This window comes from Purpureocillium takamizusanense, chromosome 6 (genome assembly GCF_022605165.1).
Source record: "Purpureocillium takamizusanense chromosome 6, complete sequence".
NCBI classification, from domain to species: Eukaryota; Fungi; Ascomycota; class Sordariomycetes; order Hypocreales; family Ophiocordycipitaceae; genus Purpureocillium; species Purpureocillium takamizusanense.
Window position 1 is genome coordinate 1 of NC_063073.1, and position 24,342 is coordinate 24,342.

Sequence of the window (24,342 nt, forward strand, 5' to 3'; positions counted from 1 at the left end):
TACATCGGCTTCAAGATTCGGGACGGCACTACACCAGAGCAAAATTTCATCATGGCACGCGCATGTGCTCAGCTACCGCGGTCTTATAAACTCTGGAAACTTGTAAGGCCCTTACTTTACTCCTTCTGTAACCTCTACGTCCCTAACATATCTAGTTTCTCAACTTCAGAATGAAGCATGTCGCCGAGCTCAACCCAGTAACGTTCGCGGCAGACTACAAGAAAGTCAACGTACTTTTCGAGCGAGCATTAACGCTGCTGCACAAGATGCCCAGGATTTGGGAAATGTATCTTCAATTCCTGATGCAGCAGCCGGTCGTTACACTTACTCGCCGAACTTTCGACCGAGCTCTCAGGGCTCTTCCAATCACGCAGCACAATCGCATATGGGCCTTGTACCTTCCTTTCGCGAACGCCGCCTCAGGTCAAACAGCTGTCAAGGTATGGCGACGATATATGCAAGTTCATCCGGAAGATGCCGAGGACTTCATTGAACTCCTCATCAATGCTAGAGCCTTCACCGAAGCTGGAAAGCAGTATGTCGATCTTCTCAATAATTTTCGCTTTTCGAGCAAAACTGGCAAGGGCCACTATGAGCTCTGGGGTGAGATGGTCGATATGCTCGTTGAGCATGCCTCAGAGATCGATGTCGAACACGAGACTGGACTAGATGTGGAGCAGATCATTAGGAGCGGCATAGCCCGGTTTACGGATCAAAGAGGCAGACTCTGGGCCGGGTTAGCCACCTACTGCATTCGTCGAGGTAGCTTTGAACGGGCACGAGACGTCTTCGAGGAGGGCATTACCACGGTGATGACCGTCCGAGATTTCACTCTCGTTTTCGATTCCTATGTGGAATTTGAGGAATCGGTTATTGGAACGTTGATGGAGCTTGCATCGACGCGCGCCGAACAAGGCTTGGTGGACGAAAATGCCGACTTTGAGCTTGATGTTCGGATGCTCCGTTTCGAGCATCTTATGGACCGTCGCCCTTTCCTTCTCAACGATGTCCTCCTCCGTCAGAACCCACACAATGTCGCCGAGTGGGAAAAACGGGTCGCCCTCTGGGGTGAAAACAAAGCAGAGGTTGCTCAGACCTACACCGACGCCATATCATCAATTAATCCCAAGCGGGCCGTGGGCTCTTTCCACCAGCTCTGGGCAAACTACGCAAGGTTCTACGAACGAGGTGGAGATCTTCGAAATGCGTGCATCATCATGGAGAAAGCTGTCAAAGTGCCGTTCAAGTCGGTTGCGGAGCTGGCCGACATGTGGATTGAGTGGGCGGAAATGGAGCTTCGCAACGAGCACTTTGACGACGCGATCCGCATCATGGCCAAGGCTGTGCAAGCCCCCAAGAGGTCCACCGTCGACTACTTTGATGAGAGCCTGACGCCGCAACAGCGCGTCCACAAAAGTTGGAAGCTCTGGAGCTTCTACGTGGATCTTGTGGAGAGTGTCTCTACGCTGAGCGAGGTGCAAAAGGTTTACGAGAGGATTTTTGAGCTTCGCATCGCGACACCACAGACTGTTGTCAACTACGCCAATCTGTTGGAGGAGAACCATTATTACGAGGAGTCCTTCAAAGTCTATGAGCGAGGCCTGGACCTTTTTAGCTACCCAGTGGCATTTGAGCTGTGGAATCTGTACCTGACGAAGGCCGTCGACCGAAAAATAGGCATTGAGCGACTGAGGGATCTTTTCGAGCAAGCGGTGGAGGACTGTCCCCCGAAGTTTGCCAAAACGATATATCTCATGTATGGCAACCTCGAGGAAGAGCGTGGCCTCGCGCGGCACGCGATGCGTATCTACGAGAGAGCAACGCGAGCGGTCGCAGACGAGGATCGTGCGGACATGTTCAACTTCTACATCACCAAGTCGGCCTCCAACTTTGGCCTGCCGTCAACGCGGCCGATATACGAAAGAGCCATCACGGCGCTCCCTGACGCAGAAGCGAAAGACATGTGTCTGAAATTTGCGGATATGGAAAAGCGCCTGGGCGAAATCGACAGAGCGCGGGCCATTTACGGCCATGCATCTCAATTTTGCGACCCTCGGACGAACGTGGACTTCTGGACGAAGTGGGAGCAATTTGAGGTACAGCATGGCAATGAGGACACATTCAAAGAAATGCTCCGGATCAAGAGGAGCGTCCAGGCCCAATACAATACCGATGTCAACTTCATTGCTTCGCAGGCCTTGGCTCGCAGCCAACAGAGGGCTGGCAGCAATGCCGGGGATGAGGCGTCAGACGCCATGGCAGCTCTTGAGAGACAGGTCGCAGCACCAGAAGGATTCGTGGCTGCAAGTTCGGCTTCGCAAAAGGTTGGCCACGCTGCAGGCGAAGCTGCTCGAATTGCAAACCCAGAGGCAATTGACATTAATGGGCTCGAGGAATAGCCATCTATTATCCGTCACATCAACCACGGATGGCCCTCGACAGGACAAGGTATTGGCACGATACAGGCGCTACAAGTCACCGTATCGTTGGATAGGTGGGGAGTCGAGTGACTGGGTCGGCCATGAAAGAAATGACAGAGAGTAAGTGGCATAAGTCAATAAATGATACCAGATAAGACAATGTACCGTAACCAATCCTCTTGGCAACCCAGATGTTCCATTCGGCGAGCGTGCTGCCTGCTGACTTGCTGTCTGCCAGCCGCCTACGCCGGCCGTGCTCAACATGCTCACTTGCCGCCCTTCATCTCGGCAATCTTGGCATGGTATTTCTCGGCATAGTTCCTGTCTATGTGGCCGTCGCGGGAGTTGGGGGTGGCGTATATGGACCCTTTGCGCTTCTGGAAACGACTCGGGGGCACTTTCGACGCATCTATTCTGGTGATCAGTAACGCGAAGAAGAGGGCAATGCTGCGCGGCGAGGACGAACCCCACTCATCGCTCATCCGGCGGTCCTGCTTGGAGGAGCCAGAGACAGGTGACTCGTTCATGACCAAGGGTGCATCTGGGGCGGCAGCCTGGTGCTGCTCCGGCTGCGGCTGCGACTGCTGCTGGTGGTGCTGCTGGTCCGTTCCTGGGGCCATGACGAAGACGGGGATGCAGGCACTGGAGGGGACACGGGAGCTGAAGAGACGTCACGGCGATATCCAAGGGCTTTGGAGAGATGAAAGAGGATCACGCGAGGCGAGGGTTGCGAGGGCAGCCCCGTGTTGGACAAGGAAGGGCCTAGAGTCAATCGCTCGTGCTCACGCCGAGGGGAGTTTTGTATGGACAATGGCGAGAGGAGAGGAGGTGGGCGGACAAGCGGCGCGGGCAGCGTCGTGGCTCATATAGGGAAGGCAGCACTCTAGAATGCGCTTTACCATGGCCCAGCTAGGGACCATATGTACTCATACCTCTGCACCCAACCTCGCTTCACGTCGCGACATACCAGGTAGGCACAGGCGAAGGGCGCGGGGCGTCGAGCGAGCGGCGCGCGAAGTACCGTCAAGTTTGGGGCACTTGGTAGAGTGAGGTACGAGTACATGAGGTGTATTGTGGCGGGCGGTACGTAGGCTGAGCAGCGAGGCGTTTGTCCGCCCGCGGCCGGTGGAGGGTGATTTGGACTGATTGGAGCAGGTTTGGTTGGGTTCGAACGTGGATGGCAAGGTTTACCCCGCAGAACGGGTGAGTTGGCGCCGCATCACATCACGGGTTGCCTCTCCGATGGCTGCAATCACCCCGTCCCGTCCAGTGTAGCTCGGGGGGGGTGACTCTCCCCACCCCCACCGGAGGCACTGCCGCTCTGCCTCCTCCTGTATCTTGTTGCGCCTGGCCTGCAACAGCGCCCCTTGAGGTGCGTGTCCGGTTGTGGAGGTTGGCGACGTGTATGGTATGGACTGCCAGCTGTCTGCACTCACGTTCTGAGGCATGCCTCTGCACGTTTTGGTAAGGTAGCAAGCATCGAGTACCTAAGTTACTTCGTACAGTATGCACATCTACGGTACCAAGGCCGGCCGGCACTTTCCTGCAGTGCGCGCGTGCCGGAACGGGCAAGGCGAGACTCCAGAGAGGGGGAACAGGGGGTGTTGGGGGGCTTGTCCTGCATCTCGGTGATGCTGCGAGTAAGTTGTTGGTTCGTCGCTTGCTGACGTCATGTGTCGTAGGTTGTGTCTTGCCACAGACGATCGTGTCGCCATCAATCCTCTGCTTCGACCGGCCCACCGGGGTCCGGTTCCTCGGCCGCATCTCCGCGACCCACGTAAGGCAGCTGCTACGAGCTTTCCATGTGCTTTTCTTCTTCGTACGAACGTCCGCTAAGCAGGTACCTAGGTAAGTTACCGGGGCGCTTACTTAGTGCCTAAGTATATTATACCTTTTATATAATTCTATCCCATCTATATACTTAATAATATATATAACTATCTATAATATCCTATTATACTTACTCCCTATATATATTTTCCCTTTATTATATATTATTATTTATTCTTAATAATAATTAAAAAGCTTATATTATTGATTCCTCTAACCTTAAGTGGTCTATTTAAGCTAGTATATAAGGAGGGCAGGCAAGTACTTAAGGGACGTACGTAGGTGCTTTGAGGAGCCTCTCCCCACCTACCCTAGATCGAAATGCCATGGCCCAATTTTCCGCACGTCTCGCACGGTATGACCACTGACTGATATAAACAAAGGTTACATCCTGCGTAAGGTACTACTAGTATCTACCGAAGCTCAGGTTCTAGGTAATATGCGTCCTCTTCCCAGTCGCCCCACGGCAATGCCCTCCATGTGCTTATTTTGTTCACCTTTAGGGCGTTTCAACTTCCAATGAAGCTACATCGTGGCAGCGTGTCGCGAGCGCCCCTGTAACCCTGTTGTGCTCACCCCGAGTCCTCGCTGTTCGCACAAACGAGACGGGCCGGCATGCGGAGCACGTCTGTCCGTCCACTGACAGCAAGGTAGCCATTCGCCTCATGCTCCTCCGCCTGAACCGCCATCGGATGGCCTTGAAAAGAAAGCTGGACAGCTTTCTGCGCAACGTTTACTCGCAGTCCGCGCCTCCTCCTGTCGCCATGGCACACACGCGCACGATACTGTTAAATGCCCAAGAGGAGCAGCTCCGAGCCCTCTTGCTCGATGTCTGCCGCTCCATCAACGCTGCCGGCGATGTCGCGCAACCCGTTGTCCTTCGCTGGGCTGGTGGCTGGGTCCGTGACAAGCTGCTCGGCATCCAGAGCCATGACATTGACGTTGCCATCAACGCCATGACGGGCGTCCACTTTGCTCAGCGCATGTGCGACTTCTGCGCCCTGCCCGATGTCGTCACGAGGCATGGCATCGGTCCATCTGACGTTGGGAACCTGCACAACGTTGCTCGGAACCCGGACAAGTCCAAGCATCTCGAGACCGCCATGGTCAAGATACTCGGCCTCGATCTCGACTTCGTCAACCTGCGCAAGGAAACATACGCCGACAACAGTCGCAACCCGGCAATGGAGTTCGGCACAGCCGAGGAGGATGCCCTGCGCCGTGACGCCACCATCAACGCCCTCTTCTTCAACCTGCACACAGGTTGCATCGAGGACTTCACTGGCGGCCTGCCCGACATGGCTGCCCGCGTCATTCGCACCCCCCTAGACCCTCAGCAAACATTTACCGATGACCCTCTCCGCGTCCTTCGCCTCATTCGCTTCGCCAGTCGTTTGCAATTTGACATCGACCCAGCCACACAACGTGTCATGGGTCGCCCTGCCGTCCTGCAGGCCCTGAGAGTCAAGATAAGCCGCGAAAGGGTCGGAGTGGAGCTGGAGAAGATGCTTAAAGGTACTTGCGCCCTAGATCGAGGCTCAGTCTTGCGGCCTAGGCCGTTCGTTAGCACATCCTTAGACCCTCACCTTGCCATATTCCCCGTGAACTGACAGTCATGCAAGGCACGCAACCTCGAAGAGCTCTAGAGCTGCTGGATGAACTGCACCTTTACCATGCCATTTTCACGGATCCTGCGCGGGAATCGATGGAGCGCCCAGATGTGAGTCGATGGCACGTGGCATACAAGTGCCTGGGCTACCTGCTGGAGAATCGCAGCCCGGGATCTATTGGCGCCCTGCTAGCGCCCTCTGAGGAGGCCGTTTATGTGGCATGGAATCTCGCCGCCGCGAGCCCCTGGATGCCTGTCGAGGAACCACCCAGCGTCAAAAAGAAGGCGAACGCGCTCCCTCCTGTCGCTGCGATTGCCCGCGAAGGCTTCAGAGCGCCGAATAAGCTCACGGACGTCATGGCTGCCAGTCACCGACATCGCAAGGAGATCCTTCAGCTTAAGGAAGCCGTCTGCCATGGAGAGTCTTGGGTCCGACATCGAGATAGATGCGGAATGGCGATCCGTCGATGGGACAGCCAGGGCGGCTCCTGGACACTACAGGTGCTCAGCACGCTCCTTGTGGACGCCATGGAACAGCTCGGTTCTTGGCAGAGCGCCGGTGATTCGAGCAAGCCCAACGAACACAACCTTGATCCGTTCATAGCCAAGCGCGATGAGTTTATAAGCGGGTGGCAACAGCTTCTGGACCATGTCGTTGAGCTCAACGTCTACAATGCGCCAAGCATGAAACGCCTGCTCGACGGACACGCCCTAGCTCAAGCACTAGGCGCGAAACCTGGCAAATGGACGGGGAAGGCACTTGACATCTGCATGGCCTGGCAGCTACGTAACCCAGACGAACTCGACCCAAGCAATGCAATCGAGGAAGTGCGAAAGAAACGAGACGAGCTGGGAATCCCTCTCGACAGTTCATGAGTTTGCCTATCGCAGTGTACAAATGTGCTTTGGCTCCAAGACCTGCAGTCAAGGCATTTCGCCCTCGACACGGTTGGGACACGGCGGCTTTCTGGCATATGAACAGCTGTACATAGATAGGCCCGCTGTGACTTATCGAACACTTGAGATACATTGTGGATTGCGGCTGCTGTTCGAGCAGAGCGCACAGGACATCTCGCAACTGCCCTCCAGCGTTTCTGCTCGTAAGGTCTTGCGAGCTCCTCGCTAGCTCGTCCGTCTACCCTATGTGCAACCATGGCTTTGACGGCGAGTAGGGAGGGGCTGTTGGTCAGTTTTGCAGCTCCTCCTCATTGTGCACGGTCATTAAAGCACAGCGGTAAAGTCTATGTTTAACAAGCCTGGGGATATCAATACAGTGTATACACACTGTGCGAATAAAGTCTGCGCACTCGCCCGTCTCCGAGGTTTGATCTCGGGTCTAGTTTGCTTTGCGTGCCACATCACTTAGTAAATGGATAACTGCGCGGCAATTTCAACGTGTCCATGATCAACACTGATGACCGATAGTATCTGAAAACCCTATATCTACTCCCCCCCCTCATATCGAAGCCTGTCGGCCACTCGTGGTCTAGGGATTCGATGCCGGCCAACTGCAATGAATGAAAGTTTGCGGAGTCGTGGCAGCCTGGAGCGGCTGGACCTGCCGGACGACATGGATCTCAATGACTTGGCCGACGGACGTGGCCCCGAACTCTGGCTCGACCATGCCGTCGCCAAGTTGCGGTCCGCACTAGACGAAAAGGTGTGTTGCGTTGTCCAGCGCGTGCGGCGTGTAGCGTCTATAAACATCAACATATCACCCCCCCTGAAGCATCGGTGGCTGGCCTTCATCGGGCCCTCGAGAAACAATAAAACCTGTGCAACAGGACAGCGGTGCTGACTAGTAACTTGTTTTATGCGCAGAGTCGCCACGACGAGATGCTGAGGCTGCACGCTCGCCTATCCAACATGCCGCTCAGTGGCAGAAGTGGCACGATCAATACAGAAGAGCTCTGTCACGTAATCACTACCGCACTTCTCCCTCTTGATCAGACAACAGGTATGTGACGGATAAACAAAAGATAAGAGAGCCTTGCCCAGATATGCCACTCACGCCTTGCTCACTCCAGATCTGGCCTCTCGAGGCCCTGCGGCAGAACTCGCCCTGGCTTGCCTGGCCCTGCTCTCGCCCGCCCTGGATGACTCTACACTACTGACTGTCATAGCATATACGGAAGACAGTGCACCCTGGACCACCGAGGGGGGAGCTCGTCTTGCGGCTGAACTCATCCAGTCACAGCTAGACCCAATGAGACTGGATAATTTCATCAGCGGACCCCTTCTTCAAGGCTACATTCGCCCAATGATCTCATCGACAACGTGCAGCAGGCTCACTGGCTCAGGGAGACCAGTTCAGTTTCATCAAAACACCGGCGTCTCTCGAAACGCCCTGCCGGATGCACCATGGAAGCGTTGCGAACCCCCAGTGATGACCATCTTCGGCTGGGCAGTAGAGAAGGCAAATGTTGGTCGATTTACTTCCCTCTGCCACATCGTGATGACTGCCATCGGGCAGGGGCACGGAGGCGAAAGCCATAGCTAACGTCAGGTGTCAACAGAACACTCTAGTTGATGAGAAGTGGCCACTCTTCTTGCCCGCTCTTCTCGCCTTTACGACAGACTATGACGCCATGGTGCGGGAAAAGGGTCTCCGTTTTGTGTCCATCTTTCTGCATAAACTGTCGGCCAGGATCCTCAAGAAAAGCGGAGTTGGGGATCTCCTGCAGGATGCCATCTTTCCGACTCTCCTGTCCCTCCCGAGCGTGACACCCGAGCGTCAATCCGCTATGCTGCTCCGCGCCGCATACCCAGTGTTCCTGCAGCTGGCCGAAGCAGATCCAGATCCCAATCACCGCTTTAAGAAGAATGTCTTGGACAAAGTTTTGAGAGACGGAATTTTGCAAGGCTACTATCATGCCGTCGAGTACGCCACCATCGTTGAGATTTTGTTGCACAGTGCCGCCAGCGTCGTGTCTTGCTTAGGTCTCTCCTCTGTACGACATCTTCAGGTAATTATTCACCTGCAGAACCACCTGCTCCCCAGAGACTGACTCTTTGGGTCCAAAAGGGTCTGCTTGATATGGCTGAGTCAACAATGACCGATCCATTCGCAGTGGCCTATCCTCCCGCAATCGAAGCCGCGATCAACCTGTTATGCTCTATTATGTGGCATTGTTGGCCGAGGATGTCTGGGCAGGCACATGGACCGCGCGTAATTCGTGCCGCAGCAGTGTGTTGGTTAAACTTGCAGGATCAAGAGCAGCACGAGAACGAGCTCATGTCGGCAGGTGACAGGCAGCTTCTCCAAGATCGGCTTCGCAACCTGGCGAGGTTGCTCATGGCTGCCTGGGGGGAGCAAAAGCCCGGAATGGGGCAAAAGATATCCGAAGCAATGAAAAAGGAGCCTCGGCTCACTGCACTCTTTGCAGAGGATGCGAGCGGCATGCAACATGGCGATGGGAGGCGAGAACAGGCCGCAACACTCCCAGGTTGAGGTAAGACTTAATCGAGCGGCTGTTGTTTGAAGAAAGACTTTCCGCGAAGCCATTTACGATACGCCTTGTATCGTTTCTTGGCACCGTCTTCCTCTGTCACAGTGAGAGGGTTCTCGCCGACTCTGAGCAGCTCCGCATATACATCCACTTCTTCTTCAATGCCGGCCACCATGAGCCCGTGGTCGCGCCAACTGCCGTTGACGTACTCTTGGTATTCCGATGAATCCATGTCGATGGGAGCATCGGTAGAAACCACGAGAGGCAAATTCTGTGGATGGCATATATATCGCTCATAGTCTTCAGCTTCCTGCTCTCTCACAAACGGGTTGAGAGAGTCGCGGACTGCCGTGGTGAAAGTCCACTGTGCGGCCTTGGACTTTTCAAGAGCAGTTGGTTTGGTCTTGTTGCGTTCTAGAGACAAACTGAGGCCAGTGGTAGCCACCATGGTCCCTGCACCCGGCATAACGGCTTGGTCTCTATCATGCAGTGGCTGCAGCCAACGCTGCAGTGACATAGACTTGGCTGTTGTTCGTCCCGAAGCGATGGAGGCAGAATCGTCATCGCGCGCGGGCAGCTGCGGTGAGCCTGATGGGCTGCTGTAGGATGGGTCTCGCTTCGTCTTCTTCTTGTCGGCCTCGGTGTCCCCGTCAGTGCGCACGCGGAAAGGGCTGAGGTCGTAGCGGCCGTCCTGCGTTGACTTGAGCGGAATGTACTTGATTGTTGAGTTCATCTTGTAAGCGAACATTTTAGGGAACGAAGACAAAGTCGCCGGACGGTAATACTCGAGCCAATAGTCGTCGAAAAACTCCACTGGGTGAGAGGCGACCGGACCGCGCAAGGGTAAGCGTGGGGGAACGGGCCTGTCGCGGAGATGTGCCAAGGTATACCAGTTTATGTACTTGAATTGCTTCGCGGCAGACCAGTCTTTGGGGTCGGCGTGGTGCAGGTAATAGTCTGTAGCAAGGTCCCAGAGCATGGGCTGCCCTTGAGTGAAGATGTAGTTGCCCAGAAAGAGATTGTACGCTTCCTGCCGCTGGCTGTCCAGGAAGGAGTTGTTGTAGTACCTCTTGAAGCTCTCGATCATGTCTCGGGAGTGGCTTGTCCACTGATTGATCTTGCGGTATGTCTCCATGGTGTTTACCAGCTGAGAGCCACCGTACTGAACCGCAATAGTGTCTCCATGGTCGTGCCACATGTGCGTGAAGAGGTTTACGGCGTCCGTATCGTACTCGACGGTGGTGTCCTCAATAATGCCGAGGGCGTGGAGTTGGTGGCCGAGAGCGCGTTTGCCTATTACGAATTGCGCCGCGTTGGTCCGATCCAGGCAGTCGATGCAATTGGTGCGGGCTATACCATTCTGAACCGTCATGGCGCTCGTCCGGCCGTCGCCATTTTGGAAGAAGCCAGTCGTACTCAGAACCGACTCAGCAATAAGCTCCAAATTGCCAATGACATCGCCACCGCGGACCTTGGACGCCCTACTCATGTCCCAGGCCTTGTGGATGATTTTTTCCCCTTTGGGCAAGAACTGATTGAGGTAGTCGATTGCATGCGTGTACTCTTCTAGGAGCTTCGATTCTCTGGGCTGCCTTTCTTTGGCTTTGATCAGATTGACCACGTATATAGGCGCCCCGTAGCGCTCAAACAGATTGTCGAAGTGCAGGGCGGCAGCGCCGTAAAAAGGGTCTACAAGGTTAAGCTCAATGGGCGGTTTCGGCGTGACTCCCGTGCTGTCCTGCGTCCAGTACAGAGGGATACTTCCGCGATGTTGCACGTAAGATGTGTATTGCGGGCTGCAATAGAGTCGGGGTCCCGGAGCGTGGAACGAGGTGGTCAGGGACTCGGCCACGATCTGCTCCGTCTCGACATCGTTTGCGACATATCCCTGGTAGACGACCTCGTCAGCTCTTGGACAAGGGACGGACGGCACTCCGATGCGGCGGGCACAGAGATGTGACCCAGAGTTAAGAAATGGGTGCCGTTGACGTACCAGATCGTTTGCGCCGCGCTTCAGGAATCGCGCCCCAGCAAAATAACGTGAGCGGCGGGCAATCACGGTGATATGCGCCGTACGTCCGTATATGGAGAGAGCTGAAGCCATCACTATCTTACGCACAATACCACTACCAGACACTTGACTGTGGGGAGACAGACTAACCTGCTTGATCGATGTAGCCATGGATTATGGGGCGGCACCAGTCGTACGGGTCTCGTAGCGATGTCACGGCTGGCTGCAGAAGGTACTCATTCCAAACAAACATGGAGTTGAAGTCTTGATCTGAAGGAGGTAGGACCCCTTTTGCGAGGGCAGTCCGCTCCCTCGTGACGTTGTATTGGAGGGTACGGGTGACATCGTAGGAGTAGCTGTAGTAAAATGACTTGGTGAGATCAAGGTTGTTGAGAATCCCCAAGAATCGTTGTTCCTCGGTGTTTCGAGGGTCAGGCTTGGAGCGACTAGGGATGAGTGGAATCAGCTCTGTGCCTTCGATCTGGTAAATGTAGTGGCCTCCGATCATGGCCACGGTGCTCTTCTTGGTAATGAGAAGCATGTAGTATGGGCCGGTGAATTTGATGAAGCCGAGGAGGCCCCAGGTGGTGCAGCGAAGCCTGATGCCTCCGGTGCCGCGATTGCCGTCATCTATGGTGTCAAGAAGCAGGTTCATCTCCTTGAGCGAGTAGACAATCTTGTCGTCCGTGATGTTGAGCTCTGCGCCCTCGGTTGTGCGGTCAATCTTGAGGATCCTGTACTTTTTTTCGCTCACGTCGACCCCAACCACGTAGTAGCGGCTCGCCGTCTCGTAGAGACTGAACTTGTGCATCTTGTAGACGAGGCGATCCGAGAGCTGGTCCTCGTCGCGGGCGGCGGAAGCCGAGGGCATCCGCGAGGCTGAGTCAGGGCTAGATGTGCGGGCAAAGGGCATGGCAACAGCGGGTTCGCCGTCGTTGTCCTCTTCGGCGCCTCCAATCCGAGGGGCTGCTGCAGGCGCTGATGGTGGACTCGCAGCCTGATTGTTTTGTAGAAGGGGAAAGACGGGAGCGCCATCCACGATCGGGTCCGGAGTTCGAGATCGCGAACCCTTTGCGCTCACCCGCTCCGCCGCCGCCGCCGGTGCCTGTCCAACCACCAGGGGTGCAGAATCGTCCATGCCTGCTTGCGGCTCGTTGTAGCGAAAGCAACGGCGCTGGCTTCATATCACGATGACTGACCCGACACCGACCGCCGGAGCTAAGGCTGGGCTGGTGCGCGTCAATAGCTGAATGGTATGAAGTAAGACTACTGGCCAACTCAGATTGGAAGTCGAATGCTCGTTTCCAGCGATTCGCTCATCGCTTGGACGATTGCTGATAAAACCATGAGAGGGCGCTATTGCGACGGCAGACGGCGCAAAAATTATGTTGGCGGTACATGTCCCCCGACGAGGGAACGCAACTCTTTATGATGCCGTACTCGCAATGAGACAAAGGAGAGCTTCCGAATGCCCGTCGTGACACGAGAGACCTTGAGTGCTCTAGAGGTAGCAGGGGATTAGCGAGTTATATAAGATTCCATATAGACAAGGGAGGGGCGGGAGTGGAGTTTAGCAGGGGCACAGGGCATATAGTTCTAATATATATATATATTCTTTTATAAATATAAATATAAATAAATAAAATATCTTTTAAGAAGAGGAACCTAAATAAATAATTATTTTATTAAAAATAAAGCTTATATATATAAAATAGAAATTAATATATTTTTATTATAAAAGCCATATTATTTTTAAATATAATTAATAATATAAATTAATGTTTATTTATTTTATATTATTTAAAATAATAATAATAGTTAATTATTTATAAATATAATATAATAAAGGTATTATTATTAATAAAGGAAAAAATAGTCTATTAATAAAGGTAGTTTACTATCTTAGTTTTTTAAAAAAAAATTAATTATATATTATATATCTTATTATACTTAAATATTATTTAATATTAAGGCTAATATTAAGCTATCTTATAAAACTTAATTATATAATAGCTATCTTAATATATTATAGCTAATATATTTTAAAGTTATTTATAAAACCGCTTATAAAGTATTAAATAACTCCTTTATAAATATACATATATATAAAGGCTATTATTATTATTATTAATAATTATAATAATTATAATAATAAAGGTATTATAAAGTAACTTATAGTATTATTACTTAAGATTAGTTAATTATATTATAAAGGGTATTACTTTTACCCTTATAGTTTTTAATACTTAGCTAAATATTAAGTATATTTAACTAGAAAAATAAGTCTAAAATATTATAATATTATAAAAAATTAAAAATATATTTTAAAATAACTAAGCCTAATTAATAAAGGAATAAATAAGGCTATAAGTATAAAATAATAATAAATATATATATAATATTAATATTACTTAACTAAACTTAATAAAGAGACTTAACTTAAAAAGTAAGTCTAATATAATAATATTAAAAAAAACTATAAAAAATATTTTAAGTAAATTAAGTTTTATTAAGAATAATACTATTTATATAGATATAAAAGTCTAGCTATATAAATAATCTACTTTTATTTTAGGCTTATGCCCTACCTCTAAACCGCGCTAGCTATTTTTAATATATAAGTATAGGACGAGACTAATATATTATAATATATATAGATATCTTAATTAAATTATATTATTATAATATAGCGCCTATATTAACGCGCCGGCTGGGCTTAATTCGCTTAAAATATATTTCTATAGTTTTTATATAATATTATTATATTCGGATAGATATTCTTCCATTTTAAATCTTTCCGCTAGGCTTAATTAGCGCTTATATATATACTTACTATTACTTATTAATTATACCTATACCTATAACCTTATTTATCCTTTCTTTAATAAAGCCTAACTTACTTAAAAATAGCGTTTTATTATTTTCTCTTAATATTATAATATTAAGGCTATATTATTCTATATTAAGCTAAGCGCCTATATATATTAACTATTATAACTTATAATGCCCTTAAGTAATATTATTATTATATTACTAAGAGCGAATACCTTATAATATTATTAAAGCTATTATATAAGACTTACTATAAGCCTATTATAATACTATCTTTAATATTAAATAAGGCTTATTATAAGCTTATTATAATACTATCTTTAATATTAAGTAAGGCTTATTATAATACTTAAGGCTATAAGGCTTAATATTATTATATAATATTAGCTTTAATATTATTATTATTAATATTATTAGTATTATTATTATTATTAAGTTAAAAGTAATATAAAACTTTAAGCTTTTTATTAATTATATTAAAGTAAGGTTAGCTATAAGTATTTTCGATAATAGTTAAGTTATAGATTTTAAGGTAACTATCTTAAAGGTTTTAATAATAGTTAATAAATAATCTTAAAGTAAGATATAAAGTAAAGAATAGAATAATATAAAAGATATAAATTAAGGGCTTTTTAAGCTATTAATAATAGGTAATTTAATTATATTATAATTAAGACTCCTTTATAAAGTATTTAAAGATTATATAACTATAAAGTAGCCTATATTAATATTAAAAGTTATTTATATATACTTATAGTAATATTAACTTTTATTACTTAAGTATTATAATAAAGGTAAAGTAATATTATTTTATAAAAAGGTTAATAATTAAATATATAAGCTATAAGTTTAATTTACTTAATTAAGCTTATTAAGTAAATTAAAGCTATTATTTATAAAGTTATTTAATAGTTTTTTTTAAATATATATTTAAGCTTTATTTTTAAATATTAACTTTAAGCCTTTATAAAAATAATTAAGGTTTAATATATTAATTATAAAATAAGACTTAATATTTATATAAGTAATCTTAATTAAATTATTAACCCTTTAATTAAAGCTATAATAATAATTAAAGGTATTAATAAAGACCTTTAAGCCTTTTTAAAGAGATTATAATTAATAATATAGATAATAGCTTAAAAGGCCTTATATATACTATTATAAATATTATTATAAGTATTTAATAAGCTTATAATACCCTTTTTTACCTTTTATTATATATAGTTATAATCTTTAATATTAAGGTTAAAGTTAATAAGTTTATTATTATTATTATTATTATTATTATTATTATTATTATTATTATTATTATTATTATTATTATTATTATTATTATTATTATTATTATTATTATTATTATTATTATTATTATTTATTATTATTATTATTATTATTATTATTATTATTATTATTATTATTATTATTTATTATTATTATTATTATTATTATTATTATTATTATTATTATTATTATTATTATTATTATTATTATTATTATTATTTTTTATTATTATTATTATTATTATTATTATTATTATTATTATTATTATTATTATTATTATTATTATTATTATTATTATTATTATTATTATTATTATTATTATTATTATTATTATTATTATTATTATTATTATTATTATTATTATTATTATTATTATTATTATTATTATTATTATTATTATTATTATTATTATTATTATTATTATTATTAACTTTATCCTTTTAATAAAAATATAATATATATACCTATTATTATATATTAATAAAGACCTTTATAAAGATTATATAAAAAGCTTATTCTTTATTTATAATAATAACTTTTAAAGCGAATACTATAAGGCTTTTATAAAGCTTATTAAGCTATTTAATAAGTTATTAAAAATAATATTCTTTTTTATTATTAATAAAGCTAAAAGTAAAGTTAATAATACTTTTATAATCTATAATATTAATAACTTAAAAGAAGGGTATTTTAAAGTAATTAATCTTATATATATATTATTAAGGCTAATAACTTTTAGAAACTTCTTTTATATCTTATAATATTAAAGGTAGGTTTAAAAAAAGGCTTTAAGATAACCTTTATTATTAAGTAATTTATTAACTTTAATCTCCTTTTTTATTTAAGCTCTTTAAGGAAAGCTTAAATAGCTATTAAATTATTAAAGCGCTCTCTTTTTATTATTTATTTATTATTATAAATATCTCTTTTTAAAAAAAAGTTTAAATTAATATTATAAATAATATTTACTATTTTATAAGCTTATATATTATACTTAATTAAAAGCTCCCTTCCTTTATTTTATTAAATTACTATATAATAGCGAAAGATAATATATATAAATAAATTAAAAGATTAGCTATAATTATATTAACCTTCCTTTACTTTATATACTTATTTTTAATTAATAAACTTAATAATTAAAGTAGTAACTTTAATAAGGTAATTAAGCTTATAAAATATTAACTTTTAAAAGCTAGCGCTTTTAAACCTTCTTTTAAGGCTATAATTATAGCGGAAGATAATATATAAAAGCTAATTAATATTATTAATCTTATATTTAATAAAGGAGGCTTTAATAAGGTAGGCTTTATTTTCGTAATAAAAGTTAGTTAAGAAGTTAAAAAGGTCTTTAAAGGTATTAAAGGTTAATAATAGCATTAATAAAGGTAATATCGATACGTTAATAAAGTTATTATTATTATCTTTAATTATATTAAAATATTATTAATTAGCTTATTAATATTATAGCCTATAAATAACTTACTAACTTAAGTAATAAGTAGCCTATCTATAAAAAGCCTATATATAAAAAGCTTATTAATAATAAGTAACTTATTAATAATAAATAGCTTATTAATAATAAGTAATTTATCGGTAAGTAACTATAGTATATTAATAAGGAAGCTAAGATCTATATTATAGCTAAGACTATAAGGGAAGCTATTTAAAGGTATCTTAAGGTAGCTTTATAAGATAGGCCTTATAAGGTATAATATAGTATTAAGGCGCTTTAATTACGATATATAAAGGTAGGTATACTATACTTATTATAAGCGATTAATAAGCGGCTCTTATATTAACTTAAGCTACGAACCTTAAATAAGTATAGTAAGCTATATAGTATATAATTAACTAGAAATAAATTAAAAAGTAGATTATCTATATAGCTGGACTTTTATATCTATACGAATAGTATTACTCTTTATTAATATATTAATATAAGCGCTATATTATATAATAATATAACTTAATTAAATTTTTAAAAAATATATATTAATATATAATATATTAATCTTATCTTAGACTTAAATATAAAAATAGCTAATATAATTTATAAATAAGATATAAACTCTAAAAAGTAAAATATACTTACTTATAGATATATCTTTCTTTATAAGAATAATATATTATAATAATATAATATAAAATAATATTAAATAAACTACTAAAAGATACTAGCTTTATATAGACTATTAATAACTATAAAATATATATATATTATTAAAACATTAATAATATATAATAGAGGTATAGAGGTATTTTACGGGCTATATTTTAAACGAATATTAATATAACGCCTTGAGCTTTTTAAATTGCCGTTCCGACCGAAATTAGTATAGTTCGTTTAGCTCTGTTACGGACGCATTGTCACCTCGTGGTAGTTTAAACGCTTTGCCTGTGTGAGGCTTGCGATAGCTGGTTACAGAAATGAGTCTGGTATTACATTTCTTGAACTCTTCAACCACGGCAATGCGCCGCCTTGTCTCGGGCTTCACGCTCCTCCCTAGTGGGCGTCCTCCACCAGCCCCGTTGCCGCGATCGAGTGACAGCGTCCAGATTCTGCGTACAAGCGGGTGTCCGTGGGGCCAAGTTGTCGTCTCTAAGAAATCAGCCCTGGCTTACTTGGTCGTCTCCTTCGAGCTCATGCTCATCCCCCTCGCCCTCCCGAGCTGGATCAGCTCCTCTCAAGGTGGTCTTGTGACCCACGTCCGTCCCCTCCTCTGTCTCCCTCGAAACTGCTTCCCTCTCATCGGCACCCTCGGCTGCGAGGTCGTTTCGCAAGTCTGGGAGAAATCTGTCCACGCGCTTCCACGTCTCGTCCCACAGCTCCTGTCTGGCTGGGTTTTCCGCCGGGGACACAAGAAGGCCACTGCTCGACATGAAAAGAACCACATTCTTGAGGTTTTCCCGCACCGCCTCCTCCTGCAGTGCAGCCATCAGTCACACAATCCAAGCACAGCGATGCCTTGTTAAGAGATAGTACGTACCAAGCTGTCACCCTGGCCACTGTTCAGGAGGCGATCCAAGACATCGATAACCTTGACCCAAAGGCCCTGCATGCCGTCCCATTCAGATAATAGAACCAGGTATTGGAGGAATACTTTGCACAAGAGCGAGGCAGACTGTACTCTCATCTCGCTCATCCCATCTCGGTCCACAGTGAACACCTCCGGTTTCAAGAGTCGAAGGATCAGCGGGAATAGTACTTTGCTGAATATCGCCGTCCACTCCTTTGCATCCGTATATGTAAGCTCAGGCGATAAGAGCGAGCGCTGCATTGCTGAAAATGCCAGCTGTCGCACCTCACGGCACGGGTTGGTACACTGCGTCATGAGAGCCTCGAAAATAGGGAGCCAATATGCGGACCAAGCTTCAGCGCATGGCGTTAGTAAGCGAACGCGCAATCGCGAAACGAGACGCAGATGCATGTCATGACTTGCCTTCACTGGTCTCGAGATGTGACTGCTGCATAAGCTGAGGCACGCGGGCAGTCATGCTGTGCAGCATGTTGACCGCTCTGCATGCCCGGGCGATAGTTTGGTTCTGCCTGTTCATTGTCGTCAGGGTCAGCCGACCTATTAACTCTGGATTGAGTGATCTTACTCTGTGGTGTGCTTCGCCTGTCCCCCCCCCTGGCGATGATGGGCTGGATCCGCTGCCTTGGCGGAGACTGGCTGCGTAGATGCAGAGGAGGCAAAATAGTCCAGCAGAGTTACGGCTGCCTGGTAATTGTCCGCCATAATCGCCGGAGGACTGCCCACACCGCTCTTTTCAAGGATGTCGAAGACCAGTGCAGCTGATGCTTCATGTGCTGCTAGGATCCTCAGGATTGCCCAGAAGTCAGGCGAGGTCATCATCTCACTTCTCAAAGGGCCAGGCTCGCCAGTACACGTGGCCAAGCCCTTGAGGATGGTGTCCGAGGTCTTGAGGACGACGTCTTGCGGCAAACTTGAAATGCTATGCAATAAAAAGGGCACATTTGCGAAGTCGTGATCCTACACCAGTTGTGAGTACGATTCACGATGAAGCGCGAGAATAGAATGTCGACTCACATATCCTTTCTTCAGAATGTAAAGAGCATAAAATGCCGCGCGAGATAGCGTTATTGGATGCCACTGTCCTGGTTCGCGAAGTACTCTTTGGGCTGTATCAAATACCAGCTTACCCATGCGCTCGACCGCCGCAGCGTCGCGGGTGGCGAGGATGGTAGAAAACTCGAGGATGTACGGTGTGCCCGGATCATATCTGGGTAAAGACGATACAGAATTTTGTCCATTAGTTGGGGACGTTGATGTATCCTGCTTGACACTGATGACACCTGCTTGGTCATCATCAGGAATCTGGTCCAACATCGACTGCACCAGCTCTGCGGTCAGAGTAGCGGGCATATTCCTGTGGGGATTTATGTCAACAAATTGCGGTGGATCATGTCGAGTGACATTTAAAAAGCAAACTCACATGATGTTGCTGAAAACTACGTCCATGTTGCAGGACCTCACACAGTCAATACTGCAGAGCGTGCTCTCTAACTCCTCCTCGGATGGCTCAGGGGGGTCATCCGCCGCGTAGCTGGAGATGTAAGACGTGAACGCGCTAAAAAACCCGGTATCGACCGAGCGAGAAGCTCTGTCTATGACTTGAGATGGCGTTTGCAGGGGGATTGGTGAGATCAGTATTGGTGAGCCATCGGGTACAGGAAACGGCGGAACAAGCGCATTCACGAACAAGTTGCGCCACAATTGTATGACCTTGAGACTGTCAGTAATCCAAGTAGCTGCTGGTCCCGTCCCGCACTTCAAAAAGTGGACTAGATGAGGGTGTGTAGCGTACGTATTTCCAACTTCGGCGGATCAATGGCTCGTTGCCAGTGATCACTCGGAACAAAACCAAAGTTGCCAGTTGTGCTCGGAAATCCCTCCCTAGCTTCACCGCCAGTTCGCTAACCATCACACTGTTATCACCGACCTGGACTTCGGTATTGAGTGACGTGCTCGATGGTAGGTCGACAGCTAATGTGCTCATGTGGCTTAAAGAGTAGACAATCTGGTCGAGAGCCTCCGAGTTCTCGTACTTTGCCGCGATCCGGGCGCATTCATCGAATCCAGTAACGATTCTGGCAAAAACGGCATCATCGGATGCGGACATGAATACGTAAGACAATGTTGAGACGATGGGTCGCCAGGTCGCGGCGAACATGTCGCCATCGTAAATGTTGGTGTTGCACACAATGAGGTCCCCAGCGGACTCAGACTTCAGCAGCAATTCTCTCCAGGCGTAGTCGAAGGCGTGCTTGTTGTCGTGCTCGTCGGGGAGGATGATCTCGTTTGATTTGATTGAGTCAAAAATGTTTCGTAAGAATTCGACCGGAAAGTCTTGGCCGTCGTTCTGTCCACGAAGGTTTCTTGAGAAGTCGTCAAAGGTCATTCGTTTGGAGGACTTGAGGTTCGGATTATGCTGATCGGTGTTCAGAATGATGATGGCGTAGGTGAGAATGAAGACAGCGTCCTTGTTGGCCACCACCTCTGGGGTATTTCCGGAACAGTACTTCTCGGAGAAGGACTCTACTATTGACGCGATGAGCGGAGCCTCTCCTGGCAGCCTGAACGTCTCCAGTAATATCCTCAGGGCCTCGTCGACGCGTTTGTTCGAGAAATCGAATTCGTCCATAAATGCGTTCAAGACGGCTTCATTTCCCTTCTTGGAAAGAAAATCACCGAGAACGGACTTCGAAACCCGCGATGTACCCTTCAACAACCTGGCCACCTCAACCGGGTCCTTCGCATCCACAAGGATGCCTTGTGCTTCCAAGTAGCCCAAGCCAATCTTGGGTTTCTCGTTAAACTTGCTCGTGCCTCTGACAATAATTCTCTTTCGTCGCCGCTGTTCCCTCAGCACAGCGGGCTTTGGATAGCCGTCATACGTGGGTGCCTCCTCTAGGCGCTCGGCTAGGAATTGAATGTATCGCAAGAGTGCGTCGAGGCAAAGAGGTGGAACGCTCGTGGTGCTCCAGGTTGCCGAGTCTGGCAAGGCATTGCGTGAAAGGAGTCCGATCAGGTCTTCGCACATATCGGCCCGATCTTCGTCGCAGTCATAATTGACAAAAAGCTCAGTCACGAATGTTGGCATTCGCGACAAGACTCCAACACTCTCTACCATAGCTTGGCGAGCGTCAGGCTTGCGAGCCCCGCCTTCCAAGCCCAGCTTCTGCCTGTCCTTGACGGGAACTGGCGTGGACCGACCGCTTCCTTGCTGTGAAGCGGGAGGTTTGACCAATTTTGGCGTCTCTGGTATGCCAGAGTACAACGAAGGATCAATTCCCGGCTCCCGGGGTATGGGCACAGTCGGATGGAGGCATGCGACCAAATAGGATAGGAAGAGTTCTTGCTGCAGCTTGAGGACCCCTCTGCATGTTGCCAAGAGCGTGCCAGCAACGATCAGGGATTCCTGCAGTACAGCCATGTTATCAGACCTGACGAGCTGGAAGAGGAAGCAGCATAATCGATCTTCAGCAATTGTCGCAAGAGCGGGGTGGCGGGCTATGAACGGCCCGGAAACTTCGAGGGCCACGTGGAGGATGCGCATAGCCATGACCCTCATTGTGTCTGTGTGTTGGCGGTCATTAGGGTCAAGGAAGTTGACAAGAACGCGGAAAAGCTCTCGAACGGATGGCAGAGAGTAGGGCTTGAGGTCCACGGAATCCAATCCGTCGCTGCCGTCTTCCGTCGACGCATCTGTGGAGGGTTGGTCGGAGGAGCTGTTGGGATTATCAGCGCCTGGAGAGGCCTCACGGCTGCCGCGCAAGGCTTCCTTCTCGTCGCCGGAGAGGTCCTCTACAGGGTTCGCTGTAGTGGGTTCATCCATCCTTATGCGTTCAAGGCCGTCCTGTGTTCGATGGTCCAGATCGTCACTTCCTGTCCCCGCCTCCGCCTCCAAATGTTTGACATCTTCGAAGATGATCTGACACATCCTCACCATTGACGCCTCCGCAGTCCTCCGAAGGACGGGAGAGAACCGCGGTTGGGAACAAATGGCCAAGCCACGACCCATCATGTCGCATACACTCTCGTCGCTCAAAAATTCGCCGCCGGGCCCTGACATCATATCCTCCATGAGATTGAGGATCATGAGGAGCACTACCTCGCCTTGCGCAGAATCGCTCACGTCGAACTGACAGTGCGTCACAGCGGCGGACAGCGACTGCATCGCAAGAGCGAATCGAGGAGATTCGGAGCAGACGAAACCATAGGCAAGGAATTTCCTCAGAGCGCCGAGAGCGAGGATCGTCACGGGCGCCGCTGTACCCTTGGCCTGAAGGACAAGGAGGAAAGGTGCTAGCAGCGTCGGTCCGTCGAATGTCCGGATGTCTGCTCACTCGGTCAATGTCCGCGCCAGAACACAGGGATGGCAAATATACTGACCCTTGACAGCTGCAATCTCGTGTCTCAAATTTCCAAATCCAGCAATCATGGGATTGTCCTGCATGCTCTTGCCCTTTTGACCACGTAGGCCCCAACGACTGTTGGCGATGGCGTCCGTGCTGTTTTCGGCGGAAAGCGTGGAAGCGGCGAGAGGACTCCTACTGCGGCCTTTGAGGGCAGGGCTCGGCGGCCCCAAGTGTATAGAATTAGGATTGCCGCCGAGGATGGCCGAGACGGAAGAGTGTGGCGATCGGGCATGTTTCTGAATGGCCGATGTAATCGAGATGCATTCTGAGATGACGAGAGAGATGGGGTCGACGGCAACGGAAACTGGGCGGCTACGGTAACGCATTCGCGGCGCGTCATGGTGGTGAAATTCCTGCGAGCGAACTATGAGGCCAGAGATGGGCACGGAGCCACCCGTTGTGCCAGACACCTGGGCATCGCGGCTCATGATCTGTCTGCGTACCAGGGCGGCAACAAAGTCCTAGCCGAAGACACGGTGCTGTTAGTCACCAACTTCTTCCTATTCGGCAACGCATCAAGGCGTTGAAGGTCCTAACGCAGAAAAAATCCAGCACGTACTAGTCCCCACGGGATATTGTCGCGAGGCAATGGCTCGGGGGCTTGGGGCCGCCAATGCCAGACGCTTGTGGCGAAACGGCCGTTCTCAGGGATACGATCGAGGCAAGCAAAGAAAATCTAAGCCCAGGTGCGATTGAGGTGTTGGCTAGTCGCATCGAGAGGTGGGTGATTGTCGCGATCAAACTTTGCTGGTGTGTCCCGCGCTTGTCGGCGGCAAGTCTCGTCGAGGCTGCGGTATGGAGTGGGAAGGAGGTGACGATGTCTGGTCAGTTGTAGGTTGAATGCTCCTTAGCCGTCCAGCAGTTCACACTCGGTCAACTGTGATTGGTTGGGTGCGCCCCAGATTAGCTCACGACGACTTGCCCGTATTAGGCATATAAGGTCAGCAATTTTTATGTCCCTTTATAAACCTAGGTCGTACTAATACATTATAGGCTATATAAGCTAGAAATATATTAGAGTCTAAACTTATCTCTTATAAATATTTTATTTTATTTATTTTAATATGATTATATATAAATTATTTAATAAAGCTTCTAATAAAAATTAAACAAAAATTTAATAATAAGAGCTATATATATTTAATATTACTAGTTAGTACTTTTAATATAAGTATTCTATTTTTTTAATATTCTTAAAATTATATAATTATATTTAATTCTTTAATAAATATAATATATTTCTTTAAATATTTAAGTTTCTCTATATTATTTAAGTGTTTTTTAAAATCTAAAAGTTAACTAAAAGTTTAACTATAATATATATATTATAAAAATATTTAAGATAATAAAATTAAGTAAACTATAATATTTTTATATATTTTAATATTTATTAAATTTAATAAAAGACTATATATAATATAATATAACCTATAAAGTTTAATTATATTAGTTTTTTTTAT

At 46.0% G+C, this 24,342-nt stretch overlaps 6 protein-coding genes across 6 annotated transcripts; 3 read left to right on the forward strand and 3 right to left on the reverse strand.

The window, feature by feature from the left end:
* On the forward strand, window positions 1–2,594 carry SYF1 (pre-mRNA-splicing factor syf1). Its single transcript, XM_047987861.1, has 2 exons — window positions 1–102; window positions 156–2,594. Exons 1-2 carry the CDS (start codon window positions 52–54, stop codon window positions 2,397–2,399), a joined length of 2,295 nt encoding a protein of 764 aa, XP_047843851.1. The 5' UTR covers window positions 1–51; the 3' UTR covers window positions 2,400–2,594.
* JDV02_006465 (uncharacterized protein) lies at window positions 2,394–3,552 on the reverse strand. The gene is made up of 2 exons (XM_047987862.1): window positions 2,887–3,552; window positions 2,394–2,829 (listed from the first exon to the last, which is right to left on the reverse strand). The coding sequence occupies exons 1-2, from the start codon at window positions 3,038–3,040 to the stop codon at window positions 2,687–2,689; spliced, it is 297 nt and encodes a 98-aa protein (XP_047843852.1). The 5' UTR covers window positions 3,041–3,552; the 3' UTR covers window positions 2,394–2,686.
* Window positions 3,553–4,604: 1,052 nt separating this feature from the next.
* On the forward strand, window positions 4,605–7,173 carry CCA1 (CCA tRNA nucleotidyltransferase). The gene is made up of 2 exons (XM_047987863.1): window positions 4,605–5,765; window positions 5,873–7,173. The coding sequence occupies exons 1-2, from the start codon at window positions 4,916–4,918 to the stop codon at window positions 6,733–6,735; spliced, it is 1,713 nt and encodes a 570-aa protein (XP_047843853.1). The 5' UTR covers window positions 4,605–4,915; the 3' UTR covers window positions 6,736–7,173.
* Window positions 7,174–7,228: 55 nt separating this feature from the next.
* On the forward strand, window positions 7,229–10,320 carry JDV02_006467 (uncharacterized protein). Its single transcript, XM_047987864.1, has 5 exons — window positions 7,229–7,519; window positions 7,681–7,816; window positions 7,887–8,281; window positions 8,376–8,825; window positions 8,885–10,320. The coding sequence occupies exons 1-5, from the start codon at window positions 7,373–7,375 to the stop codon at window positions 9,308–9,310; spliced, it is 1,554 nt and encodes a 517-aa protein (XP_047843854.1). The 5' UTR covers window positions 7,229–7,372; the 3' UTR covers window positions 9,311–10,320.
* On the reverse strand, window positions 7,715–12,806 carry FIG4 (phosphatidylinositol-3,5-bisphosphate 5-phosphatase). Its single transcript, XM_047987865.1, has 3 exons — window positions 11,470–12,806; window positions 11,302–11,402; window positions 7,715–11,196 (listed from the first exon to the last, which is right to left on the reverse strand). The coding sequence occupies exons 1-3, from the start codon at window positions 12,455–12,457 to the stop codon at window positions 9,319–9,321; spliced, it is 2,967 nt and encodes a 988-aa protein (XP_047843855.1). The 5' UTR covers window positions 12,458–12,806; the 3' UTR covers window positions 7,715–9,318.
* Window positions 12,807–17,752: 4,946 nt separating this feature from the next.
* On the reverse strand, window positions 17,753–23,704 carry GEA2 (GDP/GTP exchange factor for ARF). Its single transcript, XM_047987866.1, has 9 exons — window positions 23,442–23,704; window positions 22,857–23,343; window positions 20,269–22,802; window positions 19,897–20,186; window positions 19,491–19,830; window positions 19,042–19,433; window positions 18,879–18,985; window positions 18,426–18,808; window positions 17,753–18,360 (listed from the first exon to the last, which is right to left on the reverse strand). The coding sequence occupies exons 2-9, from the start codon at window positions 23,308–23,310 to the stop codon at window positions 18,046–18,048; spliced, it is 4,815 nt and encodes a 1,604-aa protein (XP_047843856.1). The 5' UTR covers window positions 23,311–23,343; window positions 23,442–23,704; the 3' UTR covers window positions 17,753–18,045.
* Between the last annotated feature and the right edge of the window lie 638 nt (window positions 23,705–24,342).